This window comes from Mesoplodon mirus, assembly GCF_964341445.2.
Source record: "Mesoplodon mirus genome assembly, chromosome: 16".
NCBI lineage: Eukaryota > Metazoa > Chordata > Mammalia > Artiodactyla > Ziphiidae > Mesoplodon > Mesoplodon mirus.
The window spans coordinates 14152759-14169976 of record NC_138992.1 but is presented as its reverse complement, the minus strand read 5'-3'; the positions used below and the strand labels follow the sequence as shown (position 1 = coordinate 14169976).

Here is a 17218-nt window from a genome sequence, read left to right as displayed (position 1 = left end):
GCTTTGGGTTGTATATATCTGTCCTGTGTGACTGAACTCCCTGAGGGCAAGGATTATTTTTTGCCAATACCAAGCATACAACCTGGCACAAAGTAGTGATAAAAATAACAATAGCAGCAACAATTTACAGTTATATAGCATTGGTTTATAATAAAATATATACATGATAAATAACGTTTATCGGATCCTTACTATGTTCTATCCATTGTTCTGATTATTAACTCAATCTACCTTTGCTGAATATTTTTTGTTGAAAATGTTGGTTGAATTTTGCTATCCTATGAAGATTATAACACCTAGGAAATTTTTCATTCTGTAGGCCCTTTCTGGACATGATCTGCATTTTAATTCTGCAAAAGCTGTTCACACACAGAGGAGTCTTAGCTCTTAGCCAGTGCCAGAGAGTTTCAAACCTAGGACTCCCTTAATGCTAACTTGACCCAACCAAAGTGCTAGCATTCAGGGCAGGCCACTCATCCCAGTAAGAAACTAAGAAGCATTCAGGACAGGCCACTCATACCAGAAAGAAAGTAAGAACAGGCTAGATACCCATTAGTAGTACAGTAGACCCCAAAACAACGCGCACGCACGCGCACGCACACACACTCCTCTTAATTCCAAGCCAAAGAGACTGAACCTGCTGACCCACTTCTTTTTCCGTTTGGAGTCTAAGACATGTCCGAGTTCACAGAGGGGGCCACTCATCACCCCGCCTGTGGGCTGCTTGGTGGGGCGACAAGTCAGGAGTCGGCACAGACACACATGCAGACACTGTGACTGCAGAGCTTCCAACTTGGAATCGACCTTCTTTTGCAGGTTAGGGAGGGGATCGCCCATGTACCAGCTCAACTGCTCCAAATACGCCATCCCAGAAGAGCGCAAGGAAAACAATCCAGGCAGCCCAATAAGCATTTCAGGCGGGCAACAAATATTTGTATAATATTTGCTACTAACTTTTAAGAGAAAAGTGCTCTTAGAAAAATGTCTGAGGCTTAATTGAAAAAACACATAGCAATCAACTTTTATTCCCAGCTGGCGTAAAACTGTCTGTCAGCCAAATTTGGGTTGCCTGAAGACAGACAAGTGACTAATACTAGGGCTGTGTGTGGCCAGGCCCAAGTGTATTTTCTGACCGCAAAACCATGTCTGGATTCTCCTTTGTAATTACCACACGGCCTGCTATAATTGTAACACTTACATTTACTTGCTGCCTTTGACGTGGAATTCAGGGTCCAAGGCTGTACCCCAAGCTAGAGTGAAGTCCTCTCTGTTATTTGCCTAAAACCTATAAAGTCATCATTGTGTGAGACATGTGTGTGTGTCTGTGTCTGTGTGTGTCTGTGTTGCCGCATCTGTTAAATATGTTAAGTATATCCTTGTGAAAAGTATGCCCACTCCTGCCTTGTTGGATGCTTTACTTTACTAACGGGATGCTTACTGAACACCTACCACTACATGCCAAGGACATTTTAGAATCTAGGAAACAGCAATGAACAAGACAATGAAGTCCCTGCTTTACTAACGGGATGCTTACTGAACACCTACCACTACATGCCAAGGACATTTTAGAATCTAGGAAACAGCAATGAACAAGACAATGAAGTCCCTGCTTTCCTGGAAGAGATCAGGAGTAGGGGAAAGTAGAAGAGAGGGAGACAGACAAGAAAGTAGCACCTAAAGAGATGCGCTGTGCAGTCACAGCAGAGCAATGGGGTAAAGGAGGGCTGGTGTCTTCTTTAGCTCACGAGGTCGGAGAAGGCCTCTCCAAAGTGGTAACGTTGACACCGACATTTTAAAATGAAAAGAAAGGAGTAGCACAAGCAGAGATCCGGAGGGCAGAACATTCCAGGCAGGTTAGTATAGCAGCCAAAGATGAGAAAGAGCTTGGCATGTTCCAGAAGCAGAGGAAAGACCAGTGCGACTCGAGCACGGTGGGTGAGAGGGGGACTGGTCAGAAGAGCTGGCTATGGAGGCCCCTGTAAGAAGCAGGTGGGGGTGGAGGGGTGGAGGTCGTGACCCCTGTAAGAAGCAGGGGTTCTAGTTAGGAGGCTCCTGAAGAGGCCTGTGCAGAAGGCCGTAGTGGTTTGGACTAAGATGCAGTGGAAATCGAGAAAAGAGGCTAGATTTCGATTTAGGGAATATAGTTGAGAACCAGTCAACAGAACTTGCCAGTGGTTTGGATGTGAGGAATGAAGGGAAAGGAATAATCAAGAATGATTCCAGGTTAAGGTGGTCCGGTGGTTAAGACTCCACGCTCTCAATGCAGGGGACACTGGTCTGATCCCTGGTTGGGGAACTAAGATCCCGCATGCCATGCCGCACGGCACAGCCAAAATAAATAAGATAGGTAGGTAGATAGATAGATAGATAGATAGATAGATAGATAGATAGATAGATAGACAGATTCCAAAGGTTTGGGCTTGAGCACCTAGGAGGAGGATGACTGAGATGAGGATTTAGCTGTTCACTGACAGTCATCACTGACTAACCATGAACGCACATCTTGGGATCCAATAAATGCCCTCACCGACCTCCTAACCTTACATCACTGGGGAATATTCACAGACTTTTGGAAATCCTTGATTGTTTACTTAATTACTACTGCAGGCATTTTCATGTCTCCTCCTTTTGGTTTTTATTTTATGACATCAAGAAAATCCCATTCAAGTTACTAACTCAGTCCTGATACATCCCTCCTGGGCGCTCTGTAGATATTAGTTCCTGCCCAGGTTTCCCTCCTCAGCACTTCGCTTGGGTGCCCTGGGCCCCGGGCATGGATGTTAGGTGTGGGTCTGAGATCTGCCCATCTGGGCGGAAGCTGACAGCTGGCGCATATACTTCTGACAACATGCCTTGTTTATGTATATGGAAAACAGTGTGACTCATCATCTTGTTCTTCCTTTTTTAATCAGAAAATTTTTTTGAGATCTCTTGAATAACAAACGGATTTAATCCGCTTATTTCTTTATTATAATGCTGACATTTTCTACTTTTGCCTTAAAAATATTGTGGAGGCTTCAGTTTTCTTGTCTATTCAGTAGGAATAACAATAGAGTTGTTCTTCATGGGTGTTTTGTGCAGATTAAATGAAATAATGTATATAAAGTGCTTAGCATAGTAGCTGGTATGTAGCAGTCTGTAAACTTGAGGTATTATTATTAATAAAATAATAATCTGGGGGAGGGAGGGATGGCTCCCAGAACCTATACACTGGTTTTAGTATTCAAATTAAGCAGGCCAAGAAAGTAGAGCTATACATTGATTTACTGTACTAACCCCCTGCATGACTTTGGACAAAACCTATAATGTCTTTGGATCTCCCGTTTTCTCCAGTAAATGAGAGAATAAGGATAAATAACCTCAGATTAAAACTTTTGTGATTCTAGTAGACGATCTGTATTTTTTCTCCAATCTTCCTATCAGTGGGCTTATCAAAAAGTTTTGTCTTTTTGTATAGATTAGTGTAAGTGATATTTATTACCAGATGTGACCTTTTGTTTTAGCACACTGTAGAATCCCAACGTTAATATCACTTTCTATAAATATAGATTTCTGGTGAGGAAATGTTCTAGCTCAAGAGAAGTTTAGCTATTGAGGCTCTTTCTCTTTTTAGACTCTCGGTCCGTGGGCTATTACTCACCATTGGCATTCTTTCCCATTCTCACTTATGTCACCTTCTTCTTTCGTGATCGCTGCTGTTGATAGCCACCTACAGCTTCTAAGTTCCCCACTCAGCCTTCCCTGGTGGTTGGCATTGCATCTGAGTTGTGCTTTCTTGCTTCCTCTACTTTTTGAAATTTAAAAATAGAAAATTAAAAAAAACCCACAGTCTTTCACATTGGCTGAACCCTGTTATTCATCCAACAGATTTTCTGGTGAATTCCACAGTATAACGTATACAGTCAGAAATCTATCAGTTCAGAGGAAGCCCTGTAAGAAATGGACAAAGAGATACTTTTATTTTGACTGTCAAACGCACAATCAGAAATGGGCGGCAGCAGGCCGCAAGAGGAGGCTTTGGAAAGTGAATCAGAGAATCAGAATAGCTCTCTTCTCTGCTCCTTGACTTTTCTCCTTACCTGTCCAACTTTCCTGAACCATCGTGAAGAATCATTGGATTGGGGCTTTCCTGATGGCGCTGTGGTTGAGAGTCCACCTGCCGATGCAGGGGACGCGGGTTCGTGCCCCGGTCTGGGAGGATCCCACATGCCGCGGAGCGGCTGGGCCCGTGAGCCACGGCCGCTGAGCCTGCGTGTCCGGAGCCTGCGCTCCGCAACGGGAGAGGCCACAACGGGGAGAGGCCCGCGTACCGCAAAAAAAAAAAAAAAAAAAAAGAATCATTGGGTTGATAAGAGGACTCTTTTTTAAGAGTCTGACTCTTGTGCTATTCATACCAAAGACAGGTCCTGGGAAGCACAAAGACTCTTCATAGATCTAAGGAAAATTATTTCAGAAGCCGCAACTCACATCATAGCAAACATACTAAACTATGGCAACTTCCACATTAAATATAATTTTAATGCTGGCCAAATTTTTTGAAGATATTTTTACAATTTTGCCTTGGAAAACGGTTGGCTACAAGTAAGTGATTTAACCTATAATTGGCTATTAATTTCTCAGCAATTATCTTAGCATACTTGGGAATTATTAAATTAAAACCTAACTCCAGCGTATATATTGCTTCCAAAGGAAATATTTTTGATTACCAAATCAACAATTAATGAAGTTAACCCAACATTACATTTTGTAGACCTTTAAAATTGATTATTTTCCATTTTGTAGTTATCCTGTTTTGAAACCAGTAAATGGTTTTCAAGGTCTCAGACATTTTTATCAGCCCTTGAAAAGCTGAAAGTCCCCAGGCATCGTACCTTAATGACCAGTGGTTAGAAAACGCTCTGTATGGGAAATCCTAAGCTCTGAGGGCTTTCACTCTTGGCTTCTTCAAGGAATAAGCGCTGTTTGGGGGACATTTCTCTAAGAAAATACAACAAGCTGGCATATAAATAGCACTAGTTGCTAAAACAAAGAGAAACCCCTACAAAAAAAACCAGAGTAATTGGGGGCAGAATCCCTGGGTTTCAGCCATAAGTTCACTGGGTGACCTTGAACAAGTGCTCTGTGGCCCTTTTCCTGCCTCCAATAGTACTTTTCCAGCATATACTTCATCTGGCCAAGGGGGAAGGCCAGGGCCAGCAGTTGTAGGAACTAAAAGATGTACAGAACCATCTCAACTTAAGAAAAGGGTTTCACTCACGCATTAAAAGCGAGGCACTTTTTAATGTCTACATTCAATATTTTGCCAAAATGAAAGAAGGAAGGGAAGGGAGAAGAGAGAAAGGGAGGGGAAAAAGGAAGAGGAAGGACTACACTGTCACTGCACTGTCACACTTGTGTTTAAAACACTACTGATCTTTGATTTCAGTGCAGAATGACAAGTCTGCCTTCTCCAGAAAGAAAGGCTTTCATATGAGATTCTCTCAGTACCCCATTCAGAAGCCATCTGTTATCTAGTTTCCCTTGGTGAGGGGCAAGGACCATGAAAAGAACACAGATATCAGAATCAAATAAGTTATATTCAAAGCTAGCCCTACCACTCATTTACTCAGCGGTTCTCAAAGTGTGGGCCAGGAACGCCTAGGGTACTCTGAGAGCCTTTCAGGGTGCCCACAAGGTCAAAACTATCTTCATAATAATACTAAGATGTCATTTGCCCTTTTCACTCTCTTTCTTTTCATAAGTGAATTTTTCCAGAGGCTGTGTGATGTGATATCACGACAGACTGGACGCATACACAGATATCAAAATCCAGCTATCCTTATGATGATCTCTGATAATATCTGAATTGGAATCTCCTCCAAATCTTTTAGGAAACTCCACTAACGGAATCTAGTTGAGAAACTGAAGGAAGAAAACTAGAATATATAGTTCTTCTTCACTCATTAGTGAAGTTCTTCACTCATTAGGCCCCTTTCTTTCTTTGACCAAAGCCTACAAACTTTTTGCTCCTTTATCAGGTATTGTGTCCTTTGATTTAATTTTATTCATCCCCCAAAATGAGAATAATTCCAATGAAGTATTCCCTGACTTTTGATGTACAATGGATTACTAGAGTTATATTTATTGCTGTGCCCTGCAGACCGTGATACTCACCTCTCTGCCACCATAGACAGCATCAGAAACATCATTGTTGTTGGAAGTTGCCTCAAGGAGCCACTACACTATGGAGTGGATGGAAGGACATGTTTTAGGATAAATATAATTTTGCTCACTTATTTTCATTCTTTGAAATTGTTTAAACTAGGCCTTCTTAAACCTCTTATCACTTCTTACTGGACAGAAATTAAATGTGTAGACATTATTTTTAGACTGATGAAAAAATAAATATATAGTATGCAAACCATGAAAAAAAAAATCCAACTATCTTCTATTAAGCCACACATTAAAGATATTTTCACAAAAGTAAAACAATGCCACTCTTATCTCTAACTTTTTTTTGTTCTGGAAAATATAATTACTTTTAAATTTTTAAATGTCATTTATGTTCACATGTCATGGGGTTGTTCTTTTTAAATGAATTAATAAATACATATTTTAAAATTCCTAAGTCTTAATGTCTAACATGGCAAATCTTGATAAATATAAACCACATTTTAAAAGTTTATTGGCATCCTCAATGATTTCTAGAAGTACAAAAGTGTTCTAAGACCAAAAAATTTGAGAATCCCTGTACTGTCCAACAGTAACTATCATTTATTGAATGTGTCTTTGTGCCAGGAGCTGTGCAGAGCACACTAAATTCTTCACCTCTTAATCTTTGCAATAAAGTTATAGAGATGTTAAAAACAGACCCTGCTAGCACGAGGTCTCACAGCTGGAAGTGACAGAGATTACCATGTCCTCTGACTCCAAAGCCACATTCTTGATTAGTGAACAGCACTCCCTCACAAACTCACTCTCTGTAACTTTGAAAAAGTTATTTCGCTGCTCCAAATCTGTTTCCTTACCAAACATGGGCAGACTCCTGCCTCCCCTGCAGAAGAGTTAATATGCATCCAAGCGCCTAGCACAGGGGCTAACACCAAAGAGACCCTTCCATCCCTTCCTGTCCTTGACATGTTAGACCAATGAGACTCAGCAACTTCCCTTTTTCCCTCTAGATGGTCTTCAAGCAGTAAGAGAGGCTGATGCCACAGAAGGAGTTGATGAAGATATGATTGTGACCCAAAGTCACACCAACTTCATCTGCCCCATTACACAGGTACTGTTTTCTCCTCCTTCCCCTGAAAGAAAAGCGATTCACTTCATAGAGGCAAAGGGTTCCTGTTTGCTTTCTGACTTCATTTCATGTCTAGAGTTGAGGAGGGAGGAAAGGAAAGGGATGAGAGTTGAAGAGTATACCTGGGAAAGAGTTTTCAGTCAATGATGTCCTTAGGGATCTAGGGATAAATTCCTGGCCCACAGGCCAAGTGTCATTGGTGCCACTGGTCTCCCTGCATTTTCTGATGTGGTCATCTGCCCTAGGAGTTATCTAGAGCCATGAAACGGGGAGGTTAAACCTCGGAAGCCCCAGGTCTAGGCAAACATAGCGCCAAATAATTGTTGGCTTGGAGAAGTTACTGGAAGCTGATCACTATCATTCCTGAAAGCCTGATGTCTCCTTGATTGCAGTTGGAAATGAAGAAACCAGTGAAAAATAAAGTGTGTGGCCACACCTATGAAGAGGAAGCCATTGTTCGCATGATTGAGTCCAAGCACAAGCGGAAGAAAAAGGCCTGGTGAGTTGCCTCAGGAAGGGAAATGACACCTTCCCAGGGGTGGTCAGTCCAAGGCGCTTCAACTTCTCTCCTGAAGTCCATTCAGCCGGAGGGATAGTGTCAACATGGAAAAACAGGACATGAGGGAACAAATTAATAATCTGTTCAGGAAGAAACTGAAGGAGCTTCAACCACACCTTCAGAACACGAGAAAAAGGAATTGGATGTAATGTTAATCATTAGATAATAGGAATTTTTATGAATTTGTGCTGGAGCCTGAAAAAAATAGAGAACTGTGATACCGAGAGATTTCTTTTCCCCTTTCTCTATGCACTTACCCAAACAAGAAGGAATGGTTTAAAAAAATTTTTTTTGTTTTTTTGCATCCTGCAATACAGGTAGTTTGTTTAAAAAATATATTAAGTCATCATTCTAAGATAAGAATTCGTATCCAACTGGTCTTGATGATCAAGATTTGATTGTCCGGGAAAACCTTTCATATCCTTAATTACGTAAATAACTTCCCAAATGGTTTAAGTAAATTCATGGATGACTGCAATGAGAAAGAAAATTTTAATTGGAATGTTTAGAGAATCTTTCTTTTATATATATATTTCTACCCCTTTCTCTCTCTCTCTCTCTCTCTCTCTCTCTCACACACACACACACACACACACACACACATGCACACATGCTCCAACCCTGGAGGACCATGGCTCTGTTTCTGTAATAACCTAGAAGCCTGAGTTGGCTAGCCTAGCTTTGACTTGGTTGGCATTTCTTGTGCTTTTATCACAGATTTGTCGAAGGAATGGAATTGCAGGTGTGACCAGTTCTCAATGGACTTGTGATAACAGTTCCTTTGATGTGTGGCTTGCTTCTCCATCGCCCAGAAATTTGCTGGTCCAGACCTAGAACTGGAATTCCCCACCTCTCCTCATCAGGGTGTGGACTTAAAGATAGGGCATTTGAGACTGCAGATATCTTGATGGTCATTCAGTCAAGTAGTTTGCCCTATTTATTCTAGAAGAACTGCCTAATGATTACAAAATCGAGATTGTTTGAGCACATTTTTATCTGTTTTGACTTTCCAGCTTACGACTGAGATACCATATTTCCCTAAGGAACCTTTCATTTTCCCTTGTGAGTGTAATTTTCTTTGTTTCTGGACTTCTAAGCCTTCTTTTTCTCCTTTTTTCTATGTTTATCCTCTGAAAAACAAAACTTTAATTTGTTGACATAACTGCTAAGAATAGGGATTCCCAGATAGTTCTGTGTCACAGCTCTTCTTCCTTAAAGTTTGGGACATTCTCCTCGAGGCAGATTTGAAAAGGGCAGGCACTGATACAAAAGCACATTTCTCCCAAGTCCCAGGATGGCTGGAAGCAGCTCCCAGAGCAGGCTCACATTTAAATGCATCTTCTTGATTACATACTTTGATTTTCTAACATCCTTTGCCTTTTTTGAATTGTAAATGATGTTTGGAAGCACTTGACACCCATCATTTGGAAAAGGTGGGTATTTTTCTGTACTTCTATAACTTGGGCGCAGATTCCGCAAACTCTGCAGGTTCTCATAGCTTAGTAAAAACAGTTAAGTCCAAGTGGAGGAAGTCTGGAAGGATTACAGCGAAGGTACTATTGAAAAATCAGAAGGATTGAAAATGAGAAGGATTTCAGAGAATGCTTGGGCCTTGAAAATGAGAAGGATTTCAGAGAATGGCGGAGAAGACTCTTTCTAGCCAAGAGGCTCGCCCTATTCAGAGGCTGTTCCACTTGGGGGATAGTACGTACAGGGACAGTTATTGCATGTTAGCCGGTGATTAGAAGGATGCTCTGGACAATAGCAATGGGGGAATGGTGTATGTAAATTCTCTCTCTATTCTGTACTCATTGTAGAGGGTGTTAAATGTCATGATTTCATTAGTTTCCTCATGTATAAATGGATGATAATAGTTGTCATTGCCTCCTTGGTATGTTTGAAATTTGAATAAGATATACGTACAGCACTTGAAGTACCTGTCACGTGGTCAGTAAACTTTATCCCATCATCATTACCCTCATCCTCATTCTTGCCACCATTATTCTGTAGGTGTGAGAGAACATTGCAGGGTTTTGAGGGAAGAAGGCGAGTCACCCTGGGTTTTAGGAAGTTACTCCAGTAGCAGTTCAAGAGATGGATGAATAAAGGCATGAGGCGAAGATGTCAATTCAGATGCCTTTGCGGTAGATTAAGTTATAGATAATGAGAGCTGGGATTGAGGCAGGAGTCATAGGCGGAGGGAAGTGAGGAGGAACACGATCGTGGAGGTACGACGGACAGAATTTGGTAGCCGGAAGTTGAGGGGAACAAGTGGAAGGATGACTGACATTTCTCAACTGGGTGTCTAGAAGGATGGCGACGTCATTAGCCGGCAGAGAGGTCGTAAGGAGAACACATTTAGGAAGGAATAGAAGAGGCACAGTTTGGGTCATGCTAAGTTTGAGGTCCTAGCAATATAGCCACCTGGAAGTATCCAGGAGGCACAGAAAATGTGGGCGTCTGAGCTCGGGAGAGAGCTCTGAGCGTGAGATGTTGACTGTAAGGTTACTGATACAGAGGAGTCAGACCAGCACAGGTACAGCTCTGGACTGGATGTGACAGCCAGCTGAGAACCCCCAAGGACGGGACCTTGGCCTGGCTCTGAGCAGCGTGAGGCCAGGATGCAGCTCTGCTTTGCTTACTGTGTTCCCCCAGCACCTAACGTAGACCCACAGAAAAGCATTCTGCCATTTTGAAAGGGCAATCAAAGGAAGAAGACTCCAACAAAGCAGTCTGAGATGTAGCCAGGAGGGAAGGGATGAGAGATAAGCGAGTTGAGGATCACAGGAGCCAGTGCTGGAGTGACAGGATCTTGAGGATGAGGTACATTGTATTTGGCAACAGGTTAGAATCCAGGGCCTCTTCAAATCCTATTCCAGAGGTTCCTGATTAAACACGAATTAGCGTTGTTTCCCAGGACGCATGTCAGGGCGATGAGCAGTTCTGGCTTCCCTTTGTTTAAAAATGTCTATGACACATCCAGTCCGAGAAATCTCAGTTTTTCCTCCTTGTTGGTTCCAACTATGTTTTGTCAGACAGGAGTTCCAGTTACATTGTGTTACTGGCACTGACTCCATTTTAAAGTCTCCATTGTTGAGACTTTAGCCCTAACTAAATACAATAGTTAGAATCATTTCTTAAAACACATCTCTTAATAATCAGGCTGTTTATTATCTTACTAATAAAGCTGCCTTATGATTTTCATATTAATAAGGTATTTCCTATTATCCATAGTCATTTCTTTCCTCTTTTGTTTAAGAACAGAGGCTATATTAACAAACAGTCACATTTAAGAGCACGGAGAGTACAGTTAAGCTGAACAGAAATGTGTCGTTGAATAGCAGAACTCCAGCATTGCGCTTGGAGGCCCTAATTTTTTTTTTTTTTTTTTTTTTTTTGGCGGTACGCGGGCCTCTCACTGTTGTGGCCTCTCCCGTTGCGGAGCACAGGCTCCGGACGCGCAGGCTCAGCGGCCATGGCTCACGGGCCCAGCCGCTACACGGCATGTGGGATCTTCCCGGACCGGGGCACGAACCCCTGTCCCCTGCATCGGCAGGCGGACTCTCAACCACTGCGCCACCAGGGAAGACCTTGGAGGCCCTATTTTAACCATTTACCAACAAGTCCCTTAACGTCTCAGAGCCTCAGTGTCTTCATCTGTAAAATGGAAAGAGCGACATCTCACAGAATTTCAGGATCAAAGGAACAGTGGGGAATTCCAGTCTAGGTCTGGACCAGCAAATTTCTTGGCAGTGGAGAAGCAAAGCACTTAGGAGAAAGCTCCTTTTGGACTACAGCGCGCTGAACAAATAGCAGTCGGGTTATTGAGGTCAAGACTGTTCATGTTTGTATTACTTACCTCACTGCTTGGTGACACATTATTTTAGACTCAGAGGATGTAGGATAGAGTTACACTCTGTGTTTAGGTATGATGGGAATCCATCCCACTCACATTTCCAGACCTGCTTTCTAGAGCTGGGCTGGACTTTGGCATTCTTGGGGCCCAGATCCAGGAGCTCGTCAGACCCAGAATCCTGTACTTTTGAGCTGATGCTGAGGCCTAGGGTCCCCAGAGCCTCTGGGACCCCCTAAGACTCGGTCCCTTCGCTCAGCAGACACTTACACGCTTGCCCACTGCTGCGGTGGAATGTTCTGCCCTGTCAGTGACCCCAGTTCAGGACCCAGCCTCTCCTTCCAGGCCTGTAGGTCTGACTCTTGAAGAGTAATGACACGAGAGCTTAAGACTGGCTGTTGCCACGCCTATCTTGCTCACCAGGATGTCGTGGGGATGAATGCACTAATGCTTATAGAGTGTTCTTTCTCCAGCGGAGGAGGGCCCTGATTCAGTATCATGTCATTATGACCTTGTCTTATCCTCTTTAGTTTAGAAACTTGTGTTTGTTTAATTGAGACGGCGTGAGAAACAAGGTTCTCCTGCATCGACCTCTCCTCCGGGAAGCCTTCCTGGAACCCCCGTTTGTGCTGTGCAAGGTGCCCCGTCCCTGTGCTCCCACAGCGCCTGCCTCCTGCCAGCATTGTAGGTGGGCCCGGCTCTTCTCCACAAGGTTCTAGAGGACAGAAGTTGTGTCCTAGAGCAGGAACCAGCTTACTGAGCACCTGAGTGAATTCCTGGACCATTGTCGCAATGCATCCCGCTCATTCTCACAACAACCCTATGCTCTGCCTTCCTAGAGGAAGAAACTGAGGCCCATTAATGACATCAGTTGCCCAGAGTGTCGCAGCCAGGAGGCTTGAGCCCAGGGCTTTTTCACCCTTGAGCCTGTAGTTTTGTCTTTAGGCCGTCTGGCTCCCGTTGGGGGGGCTTTTTGGTTAATGCCTCTGTCCCCTGGGCTGATACCCTCAGTGAGCTCAGACCGCTTTGTCTGAACGGGTGGCCCTGGGATAATGTGCATGCCAGCTCCGCAACTGCCTGCTGTGGTTAATCCCATCACACGTTCTCAGAATGCTCTCATTTACTGACTAAAACCATTGATGTCATCAGGAAGTCCTCCCCACCTCACTCTCCACTTCCCTAAAACAGCTTATTCACTGTCTGACTATTGGTTTTAAAGACTTTGTTCTGTGAAGTCGGGGGACTACAGCCCACATCCTGGCTGTTCAATGTGAATGATCAGTGGGTTGATAAGCATTAACTGAGGGTCATCCCAGCCACCGACTTAAGGTTGCACTTCCATGTATGTCATGGAAGTTGAAGTGATGAAAACTGCCTTTGCTGAAGTCAGGAAAGTGTCCGTATCCTTTTCATAATCTCACCTTATTTACTTTCAAACTGAAAGAAAGAATTCACTTTGAGACAGCAAGGTGTTTTAAACCAGTGTAAAGCATTCCTCAAGCACCTCCAATCCTTCCCCTAACGCAAAGCCAAATCATCACCCCCATCGTCTTTCATATGATTGCCTTTCTTTAATCACATTTTAACACATGTCCCCAGACATACAGGACACATTTCAGTATTTTAAATATAAATATTGTTAGCAAGCATATTATTCCTTACATTGATTAATGCTCCTCTCATATAAAGATGCCTTGGTCCAGAAATCAAGACCGAGAAAAAGTTTCACTTTTGTGTTGAACTGTTGAGCTTTCTACTGCTGGACAAATTGGAGCTCCCATGATCCGCTTTCTTCCCCGTCTGGTTTATAGCTTTTGTCTTGAATTTTGTTATTTTTGATCTGTGCTTTTTGGAGGGTTGTCTCAGATCACTGGGCCAGAGCTCTGTGTGGGGCAGGAACTTATATTTGTATTTCACAGCTGGGTGCTTAGAACTAGCACAGGGCCAATCACATAAGAGGGTCAAATGAATGCACGAATGTGCACCCGTCTGTGTTGGAGGTATGCAATCTATAGACAGATCAGCAACTTTCATCAGGAGACTGGTGACGGTCATAGGAGATGGTGAAGGGGATGAAAGTTATTGAGCACTGTGTTGCCTGGAGCCCTGTGAAATTGGGATTCTGCCCCTATTGTAAATCTGAGGACACAGAGGCTCCAAAAGGTAAAATGAGTTGCCGGTGGTCTCATAATAAGCAAGTAGGCATTGGAGTTAGAATTCAGACCTAGGTTGGCTTGACTCCAAAACTGGGCGCTCTACCAGAGTCTGGTTCATGTTGAGAAGAAATCAGGTGACTTCATCCAGCCCACTGCCTTCAGAGGAGACCACATCTAAACAGAACCATGACTCACCCACTGATTTCTTCAGCCACAGCTTTTCCTCTGAGTCCCCACCAGCCCACTCAGTCTCTCCACTGGGAGGACTAGTGGGCATTTCAGAGGGAACATGTAGCAACCAGGACTCCTGCCTGACTCCATCCCAGCCCGGCTTTCCAGTTGTTTCCATGGAGAGGAAGGGTACCACCAGTCCCCTTCGGCTCGGGCCAGACTCTGCACAAAGCTCAGCTTTCCTTTACCCCCCACATCAGGTCCATCAGCAAGTCCCATAGGTTCTATTTCCGGTTGTATCCAGGGCTGCTCACGGCTACACCCTCATCCAAGCTGCCCTCACTCTGCTGACTGCTGCACAATCCCCCCCTCTCTCCTGCTTCCCCTCTGCCTGTGTTCTGTATTAAACAGCCAGAGTCATGTTTCCTAAATATAAGCCAAATCCCATCCCTCCCCTATCTCCAGCCCTCCACTGTTTTCATATTTAAAATAAGACCCAAAGCCCCACACGCCCTCCAACCAAATCTCAAAATGCCCTCCCTCTTGCCCTGGGCATTCCAGCCACACGGACCTTGTTCTTACTCCCGGGCACCAAGCGGCTATCTCCTCGACTTCTACACGGGCCGCTGCCCCAGCCCGAGCCTCATGCAGCCCTTGTTCTAGATAAGACCTCCCAGTGAGCCTTGCCCTGACCCCCTCTACATAAGCCCCTTAGCTCACACTCTCTCCCTTGACCCTGCTTTTTAGCCTTTGTAGCACTTAATGCCACATGAACTCACAGCAAGCATCTATGCGGTTGAGTTAGCGAAGATCTGTCTCCCCCACTGCAAAGTGAGCGCTGTGAAGTGGGCATTGCCCTGCCCCCGGTGCTGGACAGGCCCTGGCTCAGATGGGCACCCGGTGAACAAATGAATGAGTGCACATCGGTCCTGATTTTTTAAGTGTGCTCCTTTGTTGGTAAAATGTCCTCACTTAAACACTACTCAGCCATAAAAAAGAATGAAATTTTGCCATTTGTAGCAACATGGATGGACTTGGAGGACGTTATGCCAAGTGAAATAAGTCAGAGAAAAACAAATACTGTGTGATAACACTTATCTGTGGAATCTAAAAAATACAACAAACTAATAAAACAAAAAAGAAGCCAACTCACAGATACAGAGAACAAACTCGTGGCTCTCGGTGGGGAGAGGGACGGGGAGGGGCAAGATAGGGGTGAGAAGAAGAACAAGGGGTTATTATGGGATTATATGAAATCACCTGTGTGAAACTTCTGAAAATTGTAAAACACTGTAGAATTTAAAGAATCTTTCATTCATTTTTTTAAAAATGCCCTCACTTAGATTCTTGCATGTGAGAGAAGTTCATGCTGAAGGCATTAAGGTGAAGCGGCCTGACTTGATTTTCTCATCCCTCACAGCTGCCCGAAAATTGGCTGTAGCCACACGGACGTAAGAATGTCTGATCTCATCCAGGACGAGGTGCTGAGGAGGGCGATTGAGAGCCACAACAAGAAAAAACGTCGTCAGTCTGACTAGGAAGACCACCTGCCTGCAGGGAACTCCGCAGCCTACCTCCTACCCCAGCCATCTGTAGAGAGCAATGCTTGTCAAAGCACTTCGACTGGCTGCATAGCATACTTTGGGGTAAAATTGAAGGTTTTAGTGTATTTGAAAGCCTTTTTCTATGTTACAGTAAACATTCAAGCATATTATATTGTTTATTTTTAAGTGTTCTGCAACTTTAAATAAAACTTTGATTATCTGCGTGTGTCCTATCTGTGCGCCTCCCGAGGTGTAAATGCTTCCAGTGGTAAAGCCTGGGTGGTGCCAGGCTTCTCTATTTCTAATCCTTCAGACTGTTTTTTATTATAGTTTTAACCAAAAAAATGTCTTGCAAGGCATGTTTGAAATGCAAACACATAGAAACACCCCCAACTGCAAGCATTTTCTATCAGGATAGTAAAGAATAGCATGAGGGTATAAAGCAAAGCCAGCTTCCTTACCTATGTTTACTTTGTATACTGACAGTTCCAAATATGTAAATGCTTTTGTCATTCTGATGGGCACAGAATGCTCCAGTAGCTGGCTTATCAGTGCGATGATAATTGATGCCATAATGGAAACTTTGCTGCAGCCTTCTGAGATCCTGAAGCGTCATCGGAAGCAACCACATCCTGGCTGTTCTCTGCCTTGCTCTGTGGCTTTTGGTAAGTAGCTTCAGCCCCGTGGGGCGGGGGGTCTTCAGCCACGAAATAAAGATATTGAATAAGATGTTCTGTACTGTCTCTTCAGCCCCGAAAGTCTGCAGACTTACAACCAGCAGGGTCTTTCAATTGAATACCATTGATTTATATTCCATTTGTATAAAAAGTGCTGATCTATTCATAGTCCCCATAGCAGCCTTTTATCAACTAGAATAATCAATTAAACCTAACGAAGCATACCCTGACTACACTAGGAAACCAAGAATAACTAATAATGGCTAACATGTATTGAGCACTAACTGTATACCGGGTGCTATTCAAAGCACTTTACATATATATATTAACTCCTATAATTTTCACAGCCTGATGAGAGAGGTACAGTTATTATTCCCACTTTATCGTTCCCACTAAACGAGGCACAGAGAAGTGAAGTGACCCGTGGAAAGTCACAGAGCTAGTAAGTGGCTGAGCTGGGATGGGAACTTAGATCATCTGGTCCCAGGGTCTGGATTCGTTTTTTTTTTTTTTTTTTTTTTTTTTTTTGTGGTACGCGGGCCTCTCACTGCTGTGGCCTCTCCCGTTGCGGAGCACGGGCTCCGGACGCGCAGGCTCAGCGGCCATGGCTCATGGGCCCAGCCGCTCCGCGGCATGTGGGATCCTCCCGAACTGGGGCACGAACCCGTGTCCCCTGCATCGGCAGGCGGACTCTCAACCACTGCGCCACCAGGGAAGCCCTGGATTCTTAATCGTATGCTCTCCTCCTCCCTATCGATTTATTTAGAATCTAAAAATATACTGAAAGTCCACATTTAAAAATGGAACCTTTTGTAAATAAACAAGCATATACATGTTTGTGCAAAAAAAAATTCACTAAAATGCAGGAAGTAACTGGACTTGATATCTAATTAATAGGCAGTAAAGGCCATGAAATAATAACACATTTGAGTTTCAAAGCATAGTCTAAAATGGCACAATTAATTTTGAAAACACTTTC

The 17218-nt window shown here is 43.6% G+C and overlaps 1 protein-coding gene across 2 annotated transcripts in view; it reads left to right on the top strand.

The window, feature by feature from the left end:
* NSMCE2 (NSE2 (MMS21) homolog, SMC5-SMC6 complex SUMO ligase) overlaps positions 1–15776 on the top strand; it is a 227152-nt gene extending 211376 nt beyond the window's left edge. The window contains exons 5-7 of one of the 2 annotated variants that reach the window (XM_082601825.1): positions 7161–7261; positions 7672–7778; positions 15439–15776. In XM_082601825.1, coding sequence (XP_082457951.1) covers positions 7161–7261; positions 7672–7778; positions 15439–15556 — 326 coding nt within the window. In that variant the 3' untranslated portion in view covers positions 15557–15776. The remainder of the gene's footprint in view (positions 1–7160; positions 7262–7671; positions 7779–15438) is intronic. The other variant, XM_082601827.1, reaches the window with a different exon arrangement.
* The last annotated feature ends 1442 nt before the right edge of the window (positions 15777–17218 follow it).